Source organism: Musca vetustissima, unplaced genomic scaffold, assembly GCF_032173495.1.
Source record: "Musca vetustissima isolate MV318-11 ecotype Yass unplaced genomic scaffold, APGP_CSIRO_Mvet_v1 utg16188, whole genome shotgun sequence".
Taxonomy (NCBI): Eukaryota; Metazoa; Arthropoda; class Insecta; order Diptera; family Muscidae; genus Musca; species Musca vetustissima.
In genome coordinates this window covers 277,895-299,521 of record NW_026880015.1, presented here as the reverse complement: position 1 = coordinate 299,521, position 21,627 = coordinate 277,895, and the positions used below count along the sequence as shown (strand labels likewise).

At 34.4% G+C, this 21,627-nt stretch overlaps 4 protein-coding genes across 4 annotated transcripts; 3 read left to right on the top strand and 1 right to left on the bottom strand.

The window, feature by feature from the left end:
• The first annotated feature begins 3,850 nt into the window (after positions 1–3,850).
• LOC133325299 (dynein intermediate chain 3, ciliary-like) lies at positions 3,851–6,372 on the top strand. The gene is made up of 2 exons (XM_061534086.1): positions 3,851–5,461; positions 6,007–6,372. Exons 1-2 carry the CDS (start codon positions 3,851–3,853, stop codon positions 6,370–6,372), a joined length of 1,977 nt encoding a protein of 658 aa, XP_061390070.1.
• A 38-nt stretch (positions 6,373–6,410) lies between these two features.
• Positions 6,411–8,237, bottom strand: LOC133325298 (protein hold'em-like). The gene is made up of 3 exons (XM_061534085.1): positions 7,307–8,237; positions 7,096–7,249; positions 6,411–6,798 (listed from the first exon to the last, which is right to left on the bottom strand). The coding sequence occupies exons 1-3, from the start codon at positions 8,226–8,228 to the stop codon at positions 6,411–6,413; spliced, it is 1,464 nt and encodes a 487-aa protein (XP_061390069.1). The 5' UTR covers positions 8,229–8,237.
• Positions 8,238–12,373: 4,136 nt separating this feature from the next.
• Positions 12,374–13,857, top strand: LOC133325283 (2-(3-amino-3-carboxypropyl)histidine synthase subunit 1). The gene is made up of 2 exons (XM_061534070.1): positions 12,374–13,186; positions 13,252–13,857. Exons 1-2 carry the CDS (start codon positions 12,374–12,376, stop codon positions 13,855–13,857), a joined length of 1,419 nt encoding a protein of 472 aa, XP_061390054.1.
• Positions 13,858–16,062: 2,205 nt separating this feature from the next.
• On the top strand, positions 16,063–19,536 carry LOC133325297 (biogenesis of lysosome-related organelles complex 1 subunit 6). Its single transcript, XM_061534084.1, has 5 exons — positions 16,063–16,088; positions 16,936–17,235; positions 17,302–17,386; positions 19,213–19,299; positions 19,423–19,536. The coding sequence occupies exons 1-5, from the start codon at positions 16,063–16,065 to the stop codon at positions 19,534–19,536; spliced, it is 612 nt and encodes a 203-aa protein (XP_061390068.1).
• Positions 19,537–21,627: the final 2,091 nt, after the last annotated feature.

The following is a 21,627-nucleotide window of genomic DNA, read 5'->3' as shown; positions in this document are numbered from 1 at the left end:
TATTATGCACCTTCTTTAAAAGAGGATGTGGAGTTGGATGGAAGTTGTACTATGCAAGAATTACAGAAAATACTGTCAAAACTTAAAAACAACAAAGCACCTGGAGAGGACAGAATACCGTATGAATTTTTTAAAAATGGTACATATGAATTTCACACCCAACTTTTGAATGTATATAACAATATATTAACAAACGGACGGATTGATTCCTTGATTTCCAAAACAATCATATTTCCTATACACAAAAAAGGAGACCTTAACCAACCATCAAATTATAGAGGCATTTCTTTTATGAATTGTGCAGCCAAGATATTCATGGGCCTAATAAATGAAAGACTGTACAATTGGGTGGAAAATCATGATGTTTTAACTGAATTTCAAGCTGGTTTTCGGAAAAATTACTCGACAGCTGACAATATCTACAACCTAGCATCAATCGTAAACCTTAAATTTAATGAAAAGAAAAAGGTTTACTCCTTTTTCGTCGATTTCAAAGCTGCCTTTGATAATATATCAAGACAGGCTCTTATCTACAAGCTTTTTCAAATAGGAATATCGAATAAAATGGTCAAATTGATTGAAACCATATACAGCAATACCCAATCTGCAGTTTGGAATGGAAAAGAGCTCTCAGAATACTTTGCAACAACTAAGGGAGTTAAACAAGGATGTCTGCTATCCCCATTATTATTTAGCCTTTATATAAACGACCTACATGAGTACATTGAAGGCGGATTGTTTGTTGAAAATATTAACATACGAATTCTCCTATATGCAGATGACATTGTTCTTCTATCAGACGATATAAATGTGTTACAGACTATGATAGATAATTTGGAAATGTATTGTAAACTTTGGAGCTTAGAGGTAAACTTATCCAAATCCGAAATTATGGTTTTTAGAAATGGAGGAAGACCAAGTAAAAATGAAAAGTGGACTTATAAAGGCATCGAGATAAAGGTCACAAACGAATTCAAGTATTTGGGGGTTACATTCACCCCTAAGATGAAATTTCATAAGCATGTGCAGAGCAGATGTAATGAAGCAAAAAACGCAATAAATGCTACTTGGAACCAATTCATAGGAAGAACGGATGTAGTAATGAATGCGAAATGGAAACTTTTTCTAGCTGTCTGTAGATCCATACAAACTTATGCTGCACAAGTTTGGGGGTTCTCTTATTTCGAAGAGATAAACAAATTGATGAAATACTACTTAAAGAGAATTTTGCATGTACCAAGTTTTACACCAAACTATGTGCTGATGCTGGAAACTGGTGTGGAAGACACTCAATTTTACACTTTAGGACTTCACCTAAACTATTTAAGCAAAGCTATGTTCCAGTATTCAAACAAAAGACTTCCGAAGCAGCTATCAGAGCTTATACTTCGAAAAAATACGTTTTGGGCAAAAGAATTGAATGAATTGGCTCAACAGTTTAACATACCATGGTCACATATGATGTCGTCCCCAGATAATTGGAATATTTTCTGTACAAGTTTAATGAGCAACATAAAAACACGATTGAAGGAGGAAAGGTTATATAGAAAACAAAGCAGTCAAAGTCTCCGAATATATAAACATTTGAACCCGGACAGAGCCCAACACTACTTAAATGAAAAATACACACACGAACAAATACGTTGGATATTCAAAGCTCGCAGCGGAATGATCCCTCTCGCATATAACACATTTCATTCAGAATCGACATCAAAAGTATGTAAACTATGTAATTTACATGCGATTGAAACACTGCAACATTTCTTAGGAACTTGCCCCGTTCTTCGAGAATTCAGAATAATATCTTTCCAAAAACCAATATTGGATGAAACGGAAATAATTAAAATATTGGATGGTGAAGATGATGCCGACTGGGATAACTTAACAAATTACTTGGAAAAAAGCTATAAATATCGCCTCTTTTTATTAAATGAATTCAATTAAATTATATTTTTATATTGAGTGACAGACGTTTTATTTAACATTGTCACAAACATATACAACTTCTTTATAATTTACGGTAAATATATTTTGTGAAATGAATTGTAAACATATTTAATCAATAAAGAAGTACTACTACTAAAAAAAAAAAAAAAAAAAGTACAGTGGGAGAAATGGCTAAAATTGGAAATATTAAAAAAAAAATCAAAATGTATTTTTAAACCAAAATTTAAATCGATATTTTTTCGATATATGAATAGGAATATTGATTTCTGTTGTTCGGTGACCCATAGTGAAATTTTGTGCAGAATATTTTTTTCATTGGTAGCAACCCGCTAAAATCAAATACAGTGGGTAAAATTGCCACAATCCTAAAAAATACTCATTAAACCAAGTTTCTATTTTGAAAACCTCATTTATAACGGTATTTTTTAGTAGTAATATGACATCTACGAAGTCCGCTTGTTCGGTGACCCATAGTGAAATTTTGTGCAGAATATTTTTTTTATTGGTAGCAACCCTCTAAACTCAAACACAGTGGGAGAAATTGATACACATTCAAAAATATAAAAAATATTGAAGAAAACGTATTTATTCTCTAATAAATCGATATTTTTATCAATAGCAATGTGCACCTACGGATTCGATTTGTTCGGTGATCCATACTGGAGTTTTGTGTAGAACATTTCTTTCATTGATGGGAACTCTCTAAAATCAAACATAGTGGGAGAAATTGCAACAATTCCAAAAATACTCATTTAACCAAGTTTCTATTTTGGATGCTTCAGAAAAATCCCTTTAAAATATTGAGGCCTTCGGATGCTTCAGAAAATGTAAATAAAATATGAAGAGCCCTCCGGATACTTCTCTTTAAAAATATAGAGGCCTCCGGAGGCCTAACAAATTTTACAACAAACATCTGTAGACCTCCACAGGTTTCAGAAATTTTCTATAAAAAATAGAGGCCTCCGGATGTTTCAGAAAAATTTCCGGAGGCCTCAGAAAATTTTCAATTAAAATATCGAGGCCTCCGGATGCTTCAGAAAGTTGTCTTTAAAAATATATAGGCATCCGGAGGCCTCAGAAATGTTTCTATAAAAATATTGAGGCGTCCAATAGCCTCCGAACACTTCAGAAAGTTTTCTTAAAAAATATCGAGGCCTCCGGAAGCCTCAGAAATTTTCCTGTTAAAATTTAGAGAACTCCGGATGCATCAGAAATGTTTCTTTAAAAATATAGAGGCCTCAGAAATTATTCAGAAAAAATTCTATAAAAATATAAAGTATATAAAGTTTTCTTAAAAAATATAGAGGCCTCCGGAGGTCTCAAATTTTTTTCTATAAAAATATTGAGGAGTCATTAAAAAATAAAGAGACCTCCAGATGCTTCAGATTTGTCTATTTTCAAAATATAGAGACCTCCGGAGGCCTCAGAAATTGTTCTGTTAAAATATCTCTGCTTCCGGGTGCTTCAGAAAGTTTTCTTTAAAGCATAAGAGGTCAGTTTTTTTTTAAATAAAGAGGTCTTCGGAGGTCTCAGAAATTTTTCTAAAAAAATATAGTGTCCTGCCGAGGTCTTAGAGGTTCTTAAAAAAAAAAATTATTGTCGTTTTAGACCTTCGAAAAAAATCCACGCCAATTGTCCTAATAGTCCTTCTGAAAAAAATTCTTTAAAAAATCCCACCTATTGTCCCACCTAGTCCTTCGAAAAAATTCTTTAAAAAATCCCCACCTATTGGCCTTTTAGTCCTTCGAAAAAATTTTTACAAAATCCAAGCCTATTATCGTTTTTGTGTTCCATTCCATTTTGTTTCGCTGTCAAAATAATTTTCAAATTTTCACAAAAAAAATTCCTTCATAATTTAAAAATAAAAAAATAATTTCTTTTCCTCCTCCTCCTTCCCAAAAAAATGCATTCCGCCAATCAATTCGGCTATACCCGCGAACGACGCCGCTTTGGGCGCCAATGTCTGTTCAGTGATCGCAACCAATTAATGCTGAGCATTAATCCCAGCAAAAGGCAGAGATGTCAGTTCGTATTACGCAATCCGGTACACCAGGCCACCCAGCTGGGTCGCCAGCTGGCCTATACCATAATGGAAACGGAAAATGTTACCCTTGCCGAACATGGTATGTATCATTATGAGGGAGGCTGGCCCAAGGAGGTCAACATCAAAGATGAAGAGTCCACCCTGAGGCATCGTAAAAAAATCGAACGTGATGATAATTGGGGTGGTCAGGTGATCGGTTTGATACACCATGCCGTCGATGTGGCCGAAAAGAATACCACGATGAATATTTATCAGGATTTTTTTGTGGATTTGACCACCGAATCGGGTGGCGGTGGTGGAGAGGATATCAAATCCGCCTTTGAGTCAAGGCAAAAAAATATTTTCCATGATCCAGAAATAATACGGCGTCCGGTTTCGGTGCTCGATTGGACGCCAAATGATGTGAGGCGTTTTTTGGTCTTACATACAAATATACCCTTGGAGAGACCCCTGCCAGGAGAGGAGGCTAATAAAAAGGAGCTGGTTCGCAAGGAGGAGAAAAAGAAAATAACTTTAATAACCCCCCTGGTTAAGCAGGAACCGGTGTTGAACACCAATGATTTTTACATCTGGAACCTGGAGAATCCTCTGAAACCCATGATCACCTTTAATTCCGATGATAAGGTATTGAAGAGCCTCTATTGTCCCAAAGATGAAAATTGGATTGCTGGAGGCTTGCAATCGGGTAAAATATGCCTTTGGAATTCGAAAATGGGGGGCCAGCCGGTCAGCATATGTCCCTTGGAAGCTGCTCACCGTGAACCGGTGGCAGCCCTATGCTGGGTTCACTCCAAAACCAATACCGAATTCTATACCGGCTCCTATGATGGTTCGGTGAAATATTGGGATGGTCGAAATTTGGATAATCCCCTGCAAGAATTACTTATGGACCCGGAAATGACTGATGACCAAGTCAGGTCGCGATCGCATGGTGTCACAGTAATGGAATTTGAATATACCATACCGATCCGCTTCATTGTGGCCAGCGATATGGGCAGCATTTTCATTGGCAATCGTAAGGGTATGACACCGATGGAAACCCTGGCTGCGGGGAATTATCGTTTATTCCATGGACCCATACGAAGCGTGGAAAGGAATCCATTTTTTGTGAAGAATTTCCTAATCACAGGAGATTGGTGTGCCAAGATTTGGGCTGAGGAATGCAAAGGGTCACCGCTGACATTTTTGGTGAAGAAGCGCAATCAGATTTTATGCGGCAGCTGGAGTACGGCTCGATGTTCTTTGTTTGTTACTGGGGATATCGAAGGGGAATTGGATTTCTGGGATATGTTGCTGAGTCAAAGGCTGCCTATATTTAATGTGAATTTTTCCTCGAGGGTGTTGAGTGTACGATTCCGTTCCGATGGCGAATTTCTGGCTGTGGGTTTGGGTAATGGTGATATACAAATTTTGGAAATGGATAAGGCCATGAAACATAGTACCAGCAAGGATAAGGCTCTGATGGTGGCGGTGAGTATTTTTAAAGAATTTTTCTGAAGGACTATTTTTAGGATATTTTCTGAGACCTCTAATCGTTTTCTGAGGCCTCTAAATGTTTATAAAACATTTCTGAGCCCTCCAGAAGCCTATAAATTTTCATAAACAAATTTCTGAGACCTCCAGAGGCCTCTAAATTTTTATCGAACAGTTTCTGAGGCCTCCAGGGGCCACTAAATTTTCATAGAACAGGTTCTGAGGCCTCCAGGGGCCTCTAAATGTTTATAGAAAATTGTCTGAGGCCTTCAGAGACCTCTAAATTTTCATAGACAAATTTCCGATGCCTCCGGAGACCTCTATGTTTTCATAAAAACATTTTCTGAGGCCCCCTGAGACCTCCATTGGCCTCTAAATTTTCATAGAAAATTATCTGAGGCCTTCAGAGGCCTCTAAATTTTTATAGAAACATTTCTGATGCCTCCGGAGACATCTATGTTTTTAAAAAAAAATTTCTGAGGCCCCCTGGGACCTCTATGTATGTATATACTTATTATGCTAGTATTTCTTTTCCCATCCAGATGTTCGAACGTGAACAATTACGCTGTAAACTGCTCGAGGGTCGCGTCGAAGAAATCAAATTAAGACATCGCCTCACCGCAGCCGATTTGGAACGGAAAACTTTACTTGAAATGCAACAACAAACTACCATGGAACCCTTGGATCCCGATAATCCCGATGAATTTCTACGCCTGATAACATCCGATGAAGAATTTCGTAATGTCCTTAATAGCTTTCAAGATTATGTACTAAAAGTAGATAGAAAACGTCAGTTGCGGGAATGCATTATGGAGGTAACAGATTTTGAAGTGGAACATACCGTACCGAGTATTGAAAAAATCTCCAATACACCAAGGCCCAGTGATATCGATGAGGATGTTAGTTAAAGAAATTAACTGAATTCGTTCGTTGTTTTATTATTTTCTCAAAATACAGCTATATTTTCGGTTAATTGTTCCAATTCGATTGGTTTCAAATCGATTATCAGGGCCAACATTTTACGCCTCAGCATATTCGATTTTTTGATTAGTAACTTTGCTTCGACATGATTGAGAAGGAAACGCCATTTCAATTGTTCCAATTCTTGTTGATTCAGTTTGAGATACTGATCACAATTGAAGGATAAAATCTGCATGGCAGTGGTATCGGTTAGACGAGCTTCGACCAAGGTTCCTGTATGATCGGTCAGTTGGAGATTTATATTAAAAAAGTAATCGTATTTATCCCCACTATAGCCAAATGAAAATGCCAGCTGGCACTGATCATTGTCGCAGAGATCTTTGCGGGCAGCGATATAACGGTTGCAGGATTTGCTGGAAGAGAAAGGAGGAAGAGGGATTAGAAAAATAAATCCAATAAGGAAAAGGACCAATGGTCTCTACTAAGGCCAGCTGGGCTGTATAGAGATCCAAGGTCTCCACTAAGGCCAGCTGGCTGGGCTGTATAGAGACCACAGGTCTGTACTAAGGCCAGCTGGCTGGGCTGTATAGAGACGACAGGTCTCTACTAAGGCAAGCCGGACTGTATAGTGGCCGAAGGTCTTTATTTAAGCCAGCTGGGCTGTATAGAGACAAAAGGTCTTTTATAAAAATAAAAAATATTTCACCTACCACTTCTTACTCAAAACATGTTCCGGCCAATCGATATCAAAGTGAGTCACCATTGCATATACCTTGGCGGTAAATTGTTCACTGGTATCCCTCAAATGACCCTCGGCTCGGGCATAAATTTGCCTCACCGTCATTACGGTTTGGATATCATCAGCTAGACAAAGAAAACCAAATTTAAAATATTCTCAAAAATCTATTCCCATGGACATACCCTTTGGCAATGCATCGGTATTACTTGCCTGCATGGCCATATCGAAAGGCGTCTTCGGCAAGGTTGCAGCAAATGTTTTCAAGTGCTGCGTCTCCGTGCCCACCGGGTTTTCATAGATAATACTCTTCGAGGTGAAGCTCAAAATGCAACCCTTATAAAAATTGGAATACGAAACCTTTACATCAATTAGATGTAGCACCGTTTTCATTGGCTGCCATGAGGCTTCGGCACGATCGATCCAATCCGAATGCCATATGGTAAAGGTCATACCACTGGTTAGACTTTGATCAAATACCACAATTTCCAGACAACGACGTTGTCTGCCCTCCTTGCTGGCATTTACATCACGCGGCCGACGTAGCAATCCCACAACAACCAAAAAATCCGTATGAAATGCCTGTGCTTTGGAATCACTAAATGTCGCCTGGACATCAGCCAAATTCATAACGGAATACAAGGGTTTATGGGATTGATGCGACAGCAATCTTATCTCCGTATATTTATCCAAATCATGATAACTATGTTTCTCAATCAATCCCTGGCCCTCGTTGACCACCAATGTTATTGGCAATGAACTAACCGGTTGATATTGAGCCTGTTTCGATTCTAAGGCCTCTGCCTTTTGACTTAACATCGATATTTTCGGGCAAACAATATCCACAATGTCACCCATTTGTATATGTTCATTCAGCTGTGCCACTTTTTCCCGTGTACCCCAGAATTTACAATTGACAATGTGTTGAGAGGTATCGCGCAAGGTGAATGTCATGACTCCCTTATGCTGAGTATCATTCCTCGATAGAAATATATTTGGTTCAGTTTTACCCACGACCATAGCGACAATTAGAATGTTTTCCATTTCAGGATGTAACTGATAGAGTTTTTTCGTAGTCAGTGGAGTTGTTTTGTCCTTGGAATTCATTATTTTATCCATTTTGGAAAATTTGAAGCGCTTTTTTTACTTTAAAATTAAAGCATTTAAAGCAAAGAGCAGAAACCGTTAAAAGAGCGATCAGCTGTTGCTTTAAATGACATTTCCGTTACGACTTTAATGAAGGCGCATGGCAAGTGGCAAATTATGTTACAGTACTGCATGAAATGCTTGACATTTGACTAGTATCCTTGAATTTTTATTAATGAAACCAGTAAGGTACGGATCAAACAAATGTATTTTTGCTGAAACAATAAAATTAATTTAATATTCGTTTATTTGACATTTTTTATTAAATACAATTTCAATAACACATTCCTTAAAGTGAAAGCAACTCGGTTCCTCGGTTTCCATTCAGTGAATCGTTACATTGAATATAACAGTCACAACTGTAGTGCAAATGCATAGTTATTAAAATAAAAATAATATTCCAGTGAGATTTAATTCAGATTTTAAAATTTTAATGTGATTTATTTGAAAATATGCCTTTAGTTTGACATTTATGAAAAGAAAATAATATTTTATTGAAATGTCATTATAAAAGCAAGCTGAAAACAAAATATTAATTAAATAGGTTCCCTTGATTCCCTTCAGTGAATCGTTATATTGAATACAGCAATTGTAGTGCAAATGAATAGTTAAGGGCAAATTTAAATTTTTAGAAATATTCAATTCAATTATTAACGGATTTGATACAGCAAAATTCAATTCAAATTTCAAAAATTTACAACCGACCCCCTTTTTACATTAAAAACTGCTTGAATTATAGATCCCCTCAATGCTAAACCCACAAACGAACTCCTTTACCCTATCAAACCAAAAGTCGATCTGTGCATCCCTAATCTCCCAACGTGCACGTTTTGTTTTTTCCAAAAATTTGTTATTGCATAAAAAACGCGTTAATAATAGTATGACATTAGATAATTTCGCACGGAGTGGTTAAGTTAGAATAAAAGCAATCGATTGCAAGTGATAAATTATAAAAAATTTAATTAAAAAATATAAAATTTTCATTGAAAAGTAAACATAACTGAGCATAACTTGCTGCAGTTTGCTTTAAATTTGGCCTACGTGACTTTCTTGATATTGTTAATGGTGCTCAACCACCATATGCGCCACATACAATCCAGCAGCAACAAAAACAACAAAGCAGTAGCATAAAGCGAATGTTTGTTTGGGTGGATGTTTGATGTGCTGTTCTACTGCAGACTGACTGATTTGTGTTATTGTTTGAGAGTACCTCCTTTCATCATTCAGTCATTTACAATTAGAAGTTCAAAGTAACGACAACGCAAGAAAAAAAGAGCCGGAGACAAATATATTAAACAAAAAAATATTTCAGACATCGAAGTGATTAAAAAAATTATAAAAAATTCGGAGTGCTGTGAATATTTGAAAAAAAAAAACGCATTTTTCTCAATTTGTTCCGTGACCGTTGAGGACAAAATTTAACCTTACAAACAACCTGCTGCCAATCGTTTTCCTCGTTACAAAATCGGTTTATACGGAATATATTTAAATTTTATTGCTGCTGCTGCATCTTGTGATTATTTTGGTCAATTTTTTATTTGTTTTTATTGTTGTTGTTGCTGACCGCTAGCAACAGCCCCACCAACTCAGCCAGAGAGTAGTGAAATCAAATCCACATAAACAAAAACCAAACAAAAAAGGTGAGTCAGTCAATTTTGTTTTCATTTTTTAACATAAATTCAAGGTGCTCTTGTTTTTTATAGTGTTTTGATTTTGGTTTCTTTGTTAGACCAGATAATGAGAGACAAGTTCAATAAACTAGACAAAAAACACAATATTTACTTGATCTGTTTCATAATAGAATTTTTTATAACAAAATGATTGGATCAGGATATTTATTCTCATGTAGATAAAGATAGAGGTTCCATCTACTGGACCTGAAGATCGTCTAATTAATATGTGATGATCGGGGAAAGCATATTCAATGACGAAAATGATTCGAAGGAATATTTCTGGTGGACAGTAGATGTCCAATAGGATCATATATTTTTAGATAGATAATCTATAGTCCCATTTACTCTGTGATAAATTACCAATACAACCATCAACTATATAGTAGATGAGCAATGGGACCATCTACTCCATTGTAGATTGCCTATTTTACACTTTACTCCATTATAGATGATCTATATGAATATCTACTCTGTAGGATGTGGTCCATAGGCATATCTGATCGACAGTAGATGACCAATAGAATCATATAATTTATTGTAGATGCTCTACAACCATCAAATCTATAGTAGATGAACCATTGGACCATTTGCTGGACTGTAAACGACTTCTACTCTATGGTAAAAGATGACTCAAAGGTGCATCTAGTTGCAGTAGATAACCTAAAGGGACCTGTAAGGGTCATCTAGTCTATAGTATATTACGCCTAAGAACATCTGTTCGACTGTAGATGGCCAATAGGGTCGACTATTTAAAAGTAGGTGACCCAAAGGTACTTCTAATCCCTCAAGGGATCTCTAATTTACTGTAGGCGACCCACAGGGACTTCTAATTTAATGTAGATATCTCTAATCTTATCTTTATCTTATATACTGTTGGCGACCCCTAGTAACCTCTACTTTACTGTAGATAACCTATAGATATCTCTTATCTACTGTTGGTGACCCATAGGAAACTCAAATATACAGTATGTGAACTCTCGAAACTTACATTTCACTGCAAATGACCCATGGGGACCTTAAATATACTGTATGTGAATCATAGAAACCTTCACTCCACTGTTGGTGACCCATAGGAATCTCTAATCTACTTTACGTCACCCATAGGGACCTATAATCTGCTGTATTTGAATCAAAAGAACCTCTACTCCACTCTAAACTACTTTAGTCTACCCATAGGATCTTCTAAATAACTGTAAGTGACCTGTGGAGACCTCTAGACACCTTTGGCCTACTTTAGGCGACTCAAAGAAACCTCTAATCTACTGTAAGTCAGCCGAAGAAACCTCTAATCTACTGTAAATGACCCCAAGATACCTCTTACTTACTGTAAGTGACCTGTAGAGACCTCTAATCTACATCAAGTGACCTTTTGGGACCGTATGTGAGCTATAGGAACCTCTAATTTATTTTAGGTGACCTATAGCAACCAGAGATGGCCTGTCAGAAACAGTGACGTAAATGACATACATTTCCGACGTATAATACATACGTCAGAAACGTCGGAAACCTACCCAAATCCATTACGTTTTTGACAAATTAGCTATTTCCATTAATCAATTTGGAAATTACGCATGCTTTACTCAAATCCATATAAAATTTCAAAATTTTCTTCTCGAAAAATTTAAACATTTTTTATCAGTTCTAGTAAGGAATAGTCAGATATATGTAAAAATAATATATATTCTTGAAAATAACTGTGTATGCTGATAATATTGATATAAATGACGTTTACTACGTTTATTACATTTTATACAGGTATATGACGTTTTCAACGTTTACACCTTTTTGACAGTCGAAAAACTAAAAATTCGTCACACGGACCATCCCTGATAGCAACCCCTAATCTACTTAAGGTGACCTCTAATTTATTGCATGTGTCCCATAGGAGCCTCTAATCTACTTCACTTGACACGTAGAGACCTCTAACTCACTGTAAGTGACGTATAGGGCCTCCAATCTACTTTAGGGGACCTATACTGACCTCTATTCTACTTTAGATGACCTCTAATCTACTTTAGGAGACATTTAATCTACTTCAGGTGACACATAGGGACCTCTGATCTACTTTAGGTGAATCATTCGGATCTCTAACATAGTGTCGGTGTCCTATAGGGACCGCTAATATACTTTAGCTAACCTATAAGGACCTCGAATCAACTTTAGGTGACCTCTAATTTACTGCAGGTGTCCTATAGGCACCTTTAATATATTCTACAAACACAAAATTTACCATTCATAAATCTTTCTGATGATCCCCAAAAAAAAATCTCACCTTATGACGCACAATTCAACTGACGTCCGTCCTCCATGAGCAAAAACCGGTTTTTATTACCCACTTCGGAATTTAATTTTTTTTAATTGCCCCAAAACAAAATTAACATTTTACTAATTATTGTTTTTTCGAAAATTTCCAGTTTTCCAAACGCATTCAAAATGTTGGACATTGTCCAACCGACAGCTGCTGATATCAGTAGCGCCACACCGCAAACTTTATCCTCCTCGAATTCCAGTGAAACATTGCCCACCAGTACCGATGTGGTGGTGGTTCGTGCCAAACCAAAAAAGGTATTCAAACCTAAGGCCCGTCTGAATCGCATTCCACAATCGCTTCTCGATGATCCCGTGCTGCAAAAGGCCATCGATCGGCTACCGGCCAATTATAATTTTGAAATCCATAAAACAATATGGCGTATCAAAGAGATGAAAGCGAAGCGGGTGGCCCTCCAGCTACCTGAAGGTTTACTGATGTATGCCATGGTCATTAGCGATATTATCGAACGTTTTACGGATGCCGATACTGTTATTATGGGTGATGTCACCTATGGCGCCTGTTGTGTTGATGACTACACAGCCAAGGCATTGGGTGCGGAATTATTGGTCCATTATGGTCATAGTTGTCTTATACCCGTCGATCAGACCGAGGGCATTAAGGTGTTGTATGTATTTGTGGATATCAAAATCGATCCGTTGCATTTTTTGGATTCAGTGAAGTTGAATTTTAAACCCGAAGATGGCCAGATTGCCCTGGTTAGTACCATACAATTTGTAACCACTTTGCAGGCGGCCTCGGGTGAGCTAAAAGCGGCGGGATATGATGTGATTGTGCCACAAGCCAAACCCCTGAGTCCTGGAGAAATATTGGGTTGTACCTCACCCACACTGCCGGAGACCACAAAATTGATTATCTATCTGGGGGATGGTCGGTTTCATTTGGAATCGGCCATGATTGCAAATCCCAAAGTGAAGGTGAGTTTTTTGGGGAACTTTTAAAATTTTGGAAAGTTACTAATCCGTCTCTTTTCTTTTTCTAGGCCTACAAATATGATCCATATGAAAAGAAATTCACAATCGAGGAATATGACCATTCGACCATGCAATCGATGCGCTATGGAGAAATTGAAAAAGCCAAAAATGCCAAGAAAATCGGTATAATATTGGGAACACTGGGCCGCCAGGGCAGCAGCCGCGTACACAAATTCCTAGAGAAACGCCTAAGAGCCAAAGGTTTTGATACCACCACCATATTACTCTCGGAAATATTCCCCCAGAAGTTAGCCCTATTCGATGACATTGATGCATTTGTACAAATTGCCTGCCCTCGCCTATCCATTGATTGGGGTTCGGCTTTCAGTAAGCCCCTTCTAAATCCCTATGAACTCTCTGTGGTATTGGGTGATGTTGAATATACGCCACACAATAAGGCACCCAAGGAGGATGCCTATCCCATGGATTTCTATGCCAGTGGTAGTCTGGGGCCATGGACCCCCAATTTTAAACCTCCCGCCTTGGGTGAATGTGAAAATAAACCATCGGCAGCGTGTTGTGGTCGTTGCACACGGGCCGAATTGGAAAAGGATGATAGCGATGCCGGTAAATTGGCAGCCATTGATGATATTTTAGATTTTAAAAAGGGATAAATAGATGATATGATTCGGAGTAGTATTACGCAAAAGTAGGCTTCCTTCACAAGAAAATAGAAATTAAGAAAAAAAAAAACAAAAAACTATTTCTCGGGATGGGTTGATATATTTTTGGAAGAAACTCTAGTTTGTTTTGAAATGTTTTTTTTCCACATACATACTATTAATTCAAATGTGTATCCCCCAAACATCCTATGTTGTAAATATTCTATTTCTCATTTTATTATTTTTTTGCTGGAGACTTAATTTTAGCGTAAAACCCCTATTTTTAATTTTCTCAGTTTTTTTTTTAATTTTTTAGTTAATTTTTTTTATTATTTTGAAATAAAGCAATTTAGGTTAGTATTTATATATTAAAACAAAACAAAAAATATGTGTGTATATTATACAATAAACAAAAAATATTCATAAATGAAAAATCTGCTCTTTCTAGTATTTTTGAAAGGGAGAGATTCTGAAATCTCGAAGAAATTAAAATTAAAATCCACTGTAGATGACCCGTAGGAACCTTTGATCCACTGTAGGTGACCCATAGGAACCTCTAATGTAGTGTAAGAGACCTATAGAGATCTCTAATCTAATGTAAGCGACCTGTAGAGACCTCTAATCGACGGTAAGTGACCTGTAGATACCTCTAGACTACTGTAGGTGACCCGTAGGAACATCTAATCTACTTTAGATGACCCATAGCCACCAATAATCTGCAGTAAGTAACCCATAGGAACCTTTTATATATTGTAGGTGACCCTAGGAACCTCTAATCTACTGTAAGAGACCTGCAGATACATCTTAACTACTGTACGTGACCTGTAGATACCTCTAATCTACTGTAAGAGGCATGTAGATACCTCTTATCTACTGTAGGTGACCCGTAGGAACATCTAACCTACTGTAGGTGGCCCATAGGAACCTCTAATTTACTTTATATTACCCCTATCTACTGTAAGCGACCTGTAGAGACCTCTGATCTACTGTAGGTGACCCGTAGGAGCCTCTAATCTACTTTAAATGGCGCCTAGAGACCTCATATCTACTGTATGTGATCTGTAGATAACTATAATCTACTGTAAGTGACCGTAGAAACCTCCAATTTGCAGTAGGTATGGCATCAGGACCTGTAATCTACTCTAGGTTGCCCATAAGGACCTCAAATCTACTGTGGGCGACTCACAGGGACTTCTAGATAACTGTCGGAGACCCATAAGAACCTATAATCGAAATGGAACCTATAATTCTGCAGACAAAAAGTTCTCTTACAATACCCCTAAAAACTTCCATATTATGATGCAAAATTCAACTAACGTCGTCCACAAAGAAACGGTTCTGATTATACTCTTAACAATTAAACAACATACAAAAATTATTTTACTAATTTGTTTTCAATCAACTTTTTGGAACACACCTATTAGCGTCTTCCCGTGTATTTGGGGCACTGTGTTACCACATGAGTTTCCGGTATTATCAAGAAAACACTAATATCGACATTTAGCAAAAAACACTTCAATACGTCATCGGATATGCATACACGTTACTTACTATACGTTGTGTACTAACTGTACATTTCCAATTAAAAAAAATACGCTTTCAATACCTGTTTTCGAAAACATATAATGGACAAATATAATGGACAAATTTAGGCAATATCAGCTAATACATGAAGTCCATTGTGAATGTGTCACCGTTATTCGCAAACACAAGGATGTGACATTCATATTTTTTATTTTGTCCTCTCCCTCTTTCTCTATTTGTAACTCCTGTCATTTGATCACAGTTCCGCTTGTTCATTGCGGAGAATCTCTGTTCATTTATCTTCTCAATTACTCCATTATTTTTATTTTACATGATTAAATGTTATTTAATTAACTTAATAAGCATTCTAAAATACAAAAAAAAATCATTTATAACATAACACCGAAAATTAAAATAATAGAAATAGACAGTGAACATGTTAAAAAAACAACGTTAACAGGCAATTCTCTTCTCTCACTCTCTTCTTGAAATTCATGATGACATTTGAGCATAGTTCCGTTTGGTTCATATCACAGAACCATCAGTCATTTTGAACTCTAATACATTTCCGTACGTGGTTTGTTTATATTATTTAATTAAATGGAAATTTTATTTATTTACACAATTATTTTATAATAAACAAATTATTATTGAAAACATAAAACAGTGTCTGCAGTATATAGAGGAGTAACGATGTTGAAGAGCAATAACTTTAATAGGTGAGTGGTTTCAAAAGGTTTGCTAGAGCAACAGGTCGATAATTTATTTTTTTAATTTTTGTATACAAACAAATAATAGGACAATAAATATAATACAATGATGGGCAGAAGGGTATTATTCCAAAGGATAGAAAAGTGAAAAATATATACCTAATATAAACTCGACTGATACTTGGGATATTTGGAAATATGTAGGTCATAGTTAAGTGGATTAACAGAAGAAGAAAAATATATGTAGGTCAGTCGCACATACCTATATTATAATAGAATATCATGCTGAATTGTTAAGGAGGACCAGGCAAGAATGTAAACAATTAAGTGGATTAAGACATTTCGTAGAATGTGGCCACATATCCCAAAAGGTACAATTATCCTTGCATATACTAGAACCTTGCATATATAATAGAACCCACTCTTCTGAATCCAAAATTTTCGAAGGAAGTACTGCCCTTTATTTGATGTTGCTATAAAGCCAACGAATTATAGCTACAAACTTCGCCGGTCCCTTGAATGATTTTAAAAGTTATATCGACTGTATAGGTATATTTTTATTAGACAATTATTCCCAAACCTTCACACCTCCCTTTTGTTGCCACTCACGTTAAACTAATCTGTGACAAAACTCTTTAAAAAAAGGCCTCTTCTGAAAAAAAACTTGACAATTATATACATTTTTATTGGCTTGTATAATAATTATAAGATAAGTGAAACAATGTTTGCCAATGCCAATGATACGATCTAAATTTGACGACAGGTATTGTTGTTCACTACATTTTTATTAACTAATTGTTGTTCTAATTTGTTTTTTCAACACGCTTCAACGAACCACAATACGCCATCACTCTAGCATTATCGATGACTTATCTGCATTCAGTTCAGCAGATACATTCGAAGCATTAAGACCTACTACATTGGAGTTGGATGAAACGGAGACTACAAGTAGTGGGAATGAAATAACCTCATTAACAAATAATAATTTGAATTTATTAAATAACAACAATAATTCTATTAAAAACAATGATGAGAGCCAACCTACTACTACAGATGAACCAACAACCTCCTTAGCTGCTGCACAATTAACAGCGGGTTTTATGCAAGCATATTCCCCACCTCTAGCCAAGGCAAGAACACAGCTGAAGGAGTTAATGTAAGTGGGAAATTTAAATTATTATTTCAAATGTTATTTCAAAATCTTATTGTTGTCTATTTTCAGAGGCAAACAAAACAAAATCTATATAGATTTGTCAGCGGAAAAATTCAAGCTGGACAATGGTGAAGTTGCCAAATTGCAAGATATGGTAAGGGAAACAAAAATATATGTACCTTAGGATAATACTATAAAATAAAGCAAATTGATTTAATAGGGAATGTCCAGTATTATGAGGAGAAATTGATGAATTAAAAAAATTATATAGGAAATTATACCAAAAATGTATTATATTTAAAATATTTATATTTAAGGCATAAATATTATGTTTAGAGATACGATTTGTTCGGTGACCTATAATGGAATTTGATGTAGATTAATTCTCTCATTGACGTCATACCTCTAAAGCGAAGTATTGTTGTAAAAAATAGCCCTATTGGGAAAATGTTCAAATATAACCTAAAAAATCTATTAACTAATTTGAAAACCCATGTTTTAGGGGTAAATAGCATATATAGAGCTTTCCTTGGTTCGGTGACCTATCATGAATTTTGATATTGAATAATTCTCTCATTGACATCATCCCTCTAATGTGAAGTATTGTTGTAAAAAATTGTCCAATTTGGAAAATGTTGAAATATAATCTAAAAAATCTATTAATCAATTTGAAATCCCATATTTTACTGGTAAATAGTATTTATATAGCTTTCCTTTGTTCGGTGACCTGTCATGAATTTTGATGTAGAATAATTCTCTCATTGACGTCATCCCTCTAAATTGAAGTATTGTTGTAAAAATTTGTCCAATTGGGAAAATGTTCATATATAACCTTAGAAAATCTATTTACCAATTTGAAATCCTATATTTTAGTGGTAAATAGTTTATATAGAGCTTTCTTTTGTTCGGTGACCAGTAGTGAAATTTAATTTATAATCCTTCTCCCTTTGGTGACACATCCCTAAAGTGACGTTTCTTTGGAGAGTTTGTCTAATTTTGAAATATAACCTAAAAAATATTGCTACCCCTTTTTATAGTCGGAATTCCATGTGGTATCTAGTACACATAGAGCTTAGACTTGTTGGGTGACCTATATTGGAATTTTATGCGAAATATTTCTTTCATTTACGACATTCTTCTATAGTGAAGTATTTAAGGATATTTTGTTAAAATTCAAAAAATAAAAAAATATTTTGACCAATTTGTAGATCGATTTTTAAGGCGTATCTATTTTAAATACATCTTTGGTTTCTTCGATGACCTATACTGAAATTCTGTGTGGAATATGTCTTCCATTGACATCAACCTGTTCAAGTGAAGTATACGGGGCGAGATTAAAAATTTTTAGAAAATAACCTCAAAAATATGTTAAGTAACTTGGATATCGAATTTTGTGAGTTATCTATTAAGAATACTGCTTTGGTTTCTTTTGTGACCTATACTGAAATTCTGTGTGCAACATGTCTTCCATTGACATCAACCTGCTAAATTGAGGTATAAGGGGCGAAATTGACAATTTTTGGAAAATGACCTCAAAAATGTGTCAAAAAATGTTAACCAATTTGGAGGCCTATATTTAAGCGGTATCCATTATATATACAGCTTTAGTTTATTCAGTGACCTACAGTGGAATTTAGTGTAGAACATTTATTGCTATGATGTCAACCTGCTAAATTGAGGTATTCGGGACTAAAATGGACATTTTTCGAAAATAACCTCAAAAATGTGTTAACCAATTTGGAGATCGATATTTTAGGGGTATCTATTATATATTCACATTTAGTTTGTTTGGTAACCCCTAGTGAAATTTAGTGCGGAACACTTCTTCCATTGACAACACCAGCCTAAAGCGGTAAATTCTAGGAGAAATTGCCAAATTTCGAAATTAACCTAAAAAATTGACCTAAAATTAGGTTATTGGAGGGAGATCGATGTGTAATAATTAATAAATATTTAAACATATTTTATATATTTTTTTAGATGACTGATGTCAAGTTGTATCGTGAAAAATTATTGAAAATTAAAAAACAAATGCAAAATATTTATCAGAGGACCAAAGTACTAAAGGTATGTTTGTTTTATTAAAAATTATTAGAAAAAAACACACATGCTTATAAACTAAAAAATTAAACATTAACAATTACTTAAAAATATAATTTAATAAATTTATTTCGTTTTTAATTTTAACAGAAAAGAGCTCTAAACATACAGACGTGCAAAGAAAAGGAACTACAAAAGAAGTTACAAAAACAACAGCAGGAAGAATCATTAATTGGTAAACAACAACAGCAACAGCCACAATAGTATTTATTGATTTATTTTTTGTTAAGTAAATTTGAAAAATAGAATTAAAAATGAGAACAAATTTAAATAGAAATAAAAATTATATAAAAAATAGAAGAGAAGAAAGATGGGTTACATTTGAAATTAAATATAATAGTTTTTTGAACTAAAAACAATATATTGTTATATATATTTTTTTATACTAAAATTTGTTGTGCCTTAGAAAAATTTTAAATTATTTTATAAAAAAAAAATAATTCCATTGGTGTTTATTTTTCTACAAGGAAAATAAAACCCCACAAATCTTTATATATTTTTTTTTAATAAAACAATAAATTCAATTTTGTTAAATATATAGTAGTACCCTTATTAAGTTATGAAGACTTTATTTGTTATCAGTTTTTTATATATATAAATAATTAAAAATAAAATTTATAAATTGTTTTCATTTGAAAATGGAAACTAGAACTTTTGGTTTTAACAATTACAAAAAAAGTTATAAATAAAAATATTTTTTTATATAATATACTATAGTTTAATTATTATAAAAAATTTAAATTTTAAAATTTTTATTTTTAAATTTTTAATTTTTATAATGACAAGTTTTTGGAGCATGCTGTAAAAATACATAGGCATTTTTTATTAAAAGTTTAGGAATGACTTTCTGTTTTTTTATAAATTGTTTTTTTATCTTTCTTTTAAGTTTATAAAAAAGTTGTTGCTTTAATAATAAAAAAACTAAGCATGCAACTTGTTACAATTTTTAAAATTTTAATTAATAAATTAGATGAATTTCTAAAAAAATATCTACTTATAAAAATATGTATAAAACTATGCAATATTAAATTCTATGTTTTTTATAAAAAAATAAGAGGAGGTTATTTAAAATGTTGTTATCTAATAAAATTGGCTTGGCATTAAAAAAATTCTTTAATACAATGGCTAAATATAAGAAAACAGGGGATATTAATTAAAACAATTAAATACCCAATATATTATTCTTTTTTTTCATTGTTAAATATTATAGCTACCAATTTCTTGTATTCGGAGACCTATGTTAAAATTTAGTGTAGAATTTATTTTCCATTGGAATCATCCCTCTAAAGTGAGGAAATGTGTTAGAAATTTACTCCTTCTCAAAAATAAACGAAAAGTTGATCCAATAATTTTTTCCATTAAATTTCCAATATAATTTAATTTTTTCTTGTTTAAATATTATAGTTACATATTACTTTTTTTCTGTGACCTATAGTGAAATTTAGTGTAGAATTATTCCTCCATTGGCACCATCCCTCAAAATTGAATTAATATGGGAGAAATCGACTCCTACCCAAAATTTGCCAAAAACATCGATCCTTTATATATAACCAATTTGTTATTAATTTTTTAAATAATAATTATTATAGCTACACATTTTTTTGTTCGGTGACCTATGGTAAAATTTAGTGTAGAATTTATCCTCCATTGGAACCATCCCTCTAAATTGAGGAAATGGGGTAGAAATTAGCTTCTTCTCAAAAATGAACGAAAATTTAACCTATAAATTACTTTTTTCATATACTCAATTTGCTTTTATTTTTTCATTGTTAAATATTATACCCATCGATTTCAGTTGTTCAGTGACCTATGTTAAAATTTAGTGCAGAATATATCAACCATTGGAACCATTCCTCTAAAGTGAGCATAAGGGGTAGAAATCGGTTCCTACTCAAAAATAAACGAAAAGGTCACCCTTATCAACACATACTAATTTGTTATTAACTTTTTCGACGGGAAATATTATATCTAGAGATTATTTGTTCGGCGTCCTATGATGAAAATTTATGAGGAATATTTTTGGCATTGAAACTCAAAAATAAACGAAAAGTTTACCTATCCTTCACATACTCAATTTGTTATTGCTTTTTTCGATGGAAAATATTGTATGTAGAGATTTTGTTTGTTCGGGGTCATATAATGAAAACTTATGAAGAATATTTCTTCCATTGGTACCCTACCTCTAAAGTGCAGAAAAGCGGGAGAATTTGAACCTAAATCTAAACAACACATTTTTTACAATTTAATTCTTTCTCCTTATTACAATCATGAGGGGTCTTGAGTGGTCTTGTTGAA

Coding starts and splice junctions, on each gene's coding strand:
- LOC133325299 (XM_061534086.1), top strand. CDS start 3,851: ATGCATTCCGCCAATCAATTCGGCTATACCCGCGAACGACGCCGCTTT. Junction 5,462..6,006: donor ATAAGGCTCTGATGGTGGCG/GTGAGTATTTTT, acceptor TTTCCCATCCAG/ATGTTCGAACGTGAACAATT.
- LOC133325298 (XM_061534085.1), bottom strand. CDS start 8,228: ATGAATTCCAAGGACAAAACAACTCCACTGACTACGAAAAAACTCTAT. Junction 7,250..7,306: donor TACCGATGCATTGCCAAAGG/GTATGTCCATGG, acceptor TTCTTTGTCTAG/CTGATGATATCCAAACCGTA. Junction 6,799..7,095: donor CATGTTTTGAGTAAGAAGTG/GTAGGTGAAATA, acceptor TTTCTCTTCCAG/CAAATCCTGCAACCGTTATA.
- LOC133325283 (XM_061534070.1), top strand. CDS start 12,374: ATGTTGGACATTGTCCAACCGACAGCTGCTGATATCAGTAGCGCCACA. Junction 13,187..13,251: donor TTGCAAATCCCAAAGTGAAG/GTGAGTTTTTTG, acceptor TTCTTTTTCTAG/GCCTACAAATATGATCCATA.
- LOC133325297 (XM_061534084.1), top strand. CDS start 16,063: ATGTTGAAGAGCAATAACTTTAATAG. Junction 17,236..17,301: donor ACACAGCTGAAGGAGTTAAT/GTAAGTGGGAAA, acceptor GTCTATTTTCAG/AGGCAAACAAAACAAAATCT. Junction 17,387..19,212: donor TTGCCAAATTGCAAGATATG/GTAAGGGAAACA, acceptor ATATTTTTTTAG/ATGACTGATGTCAAGTTGTA.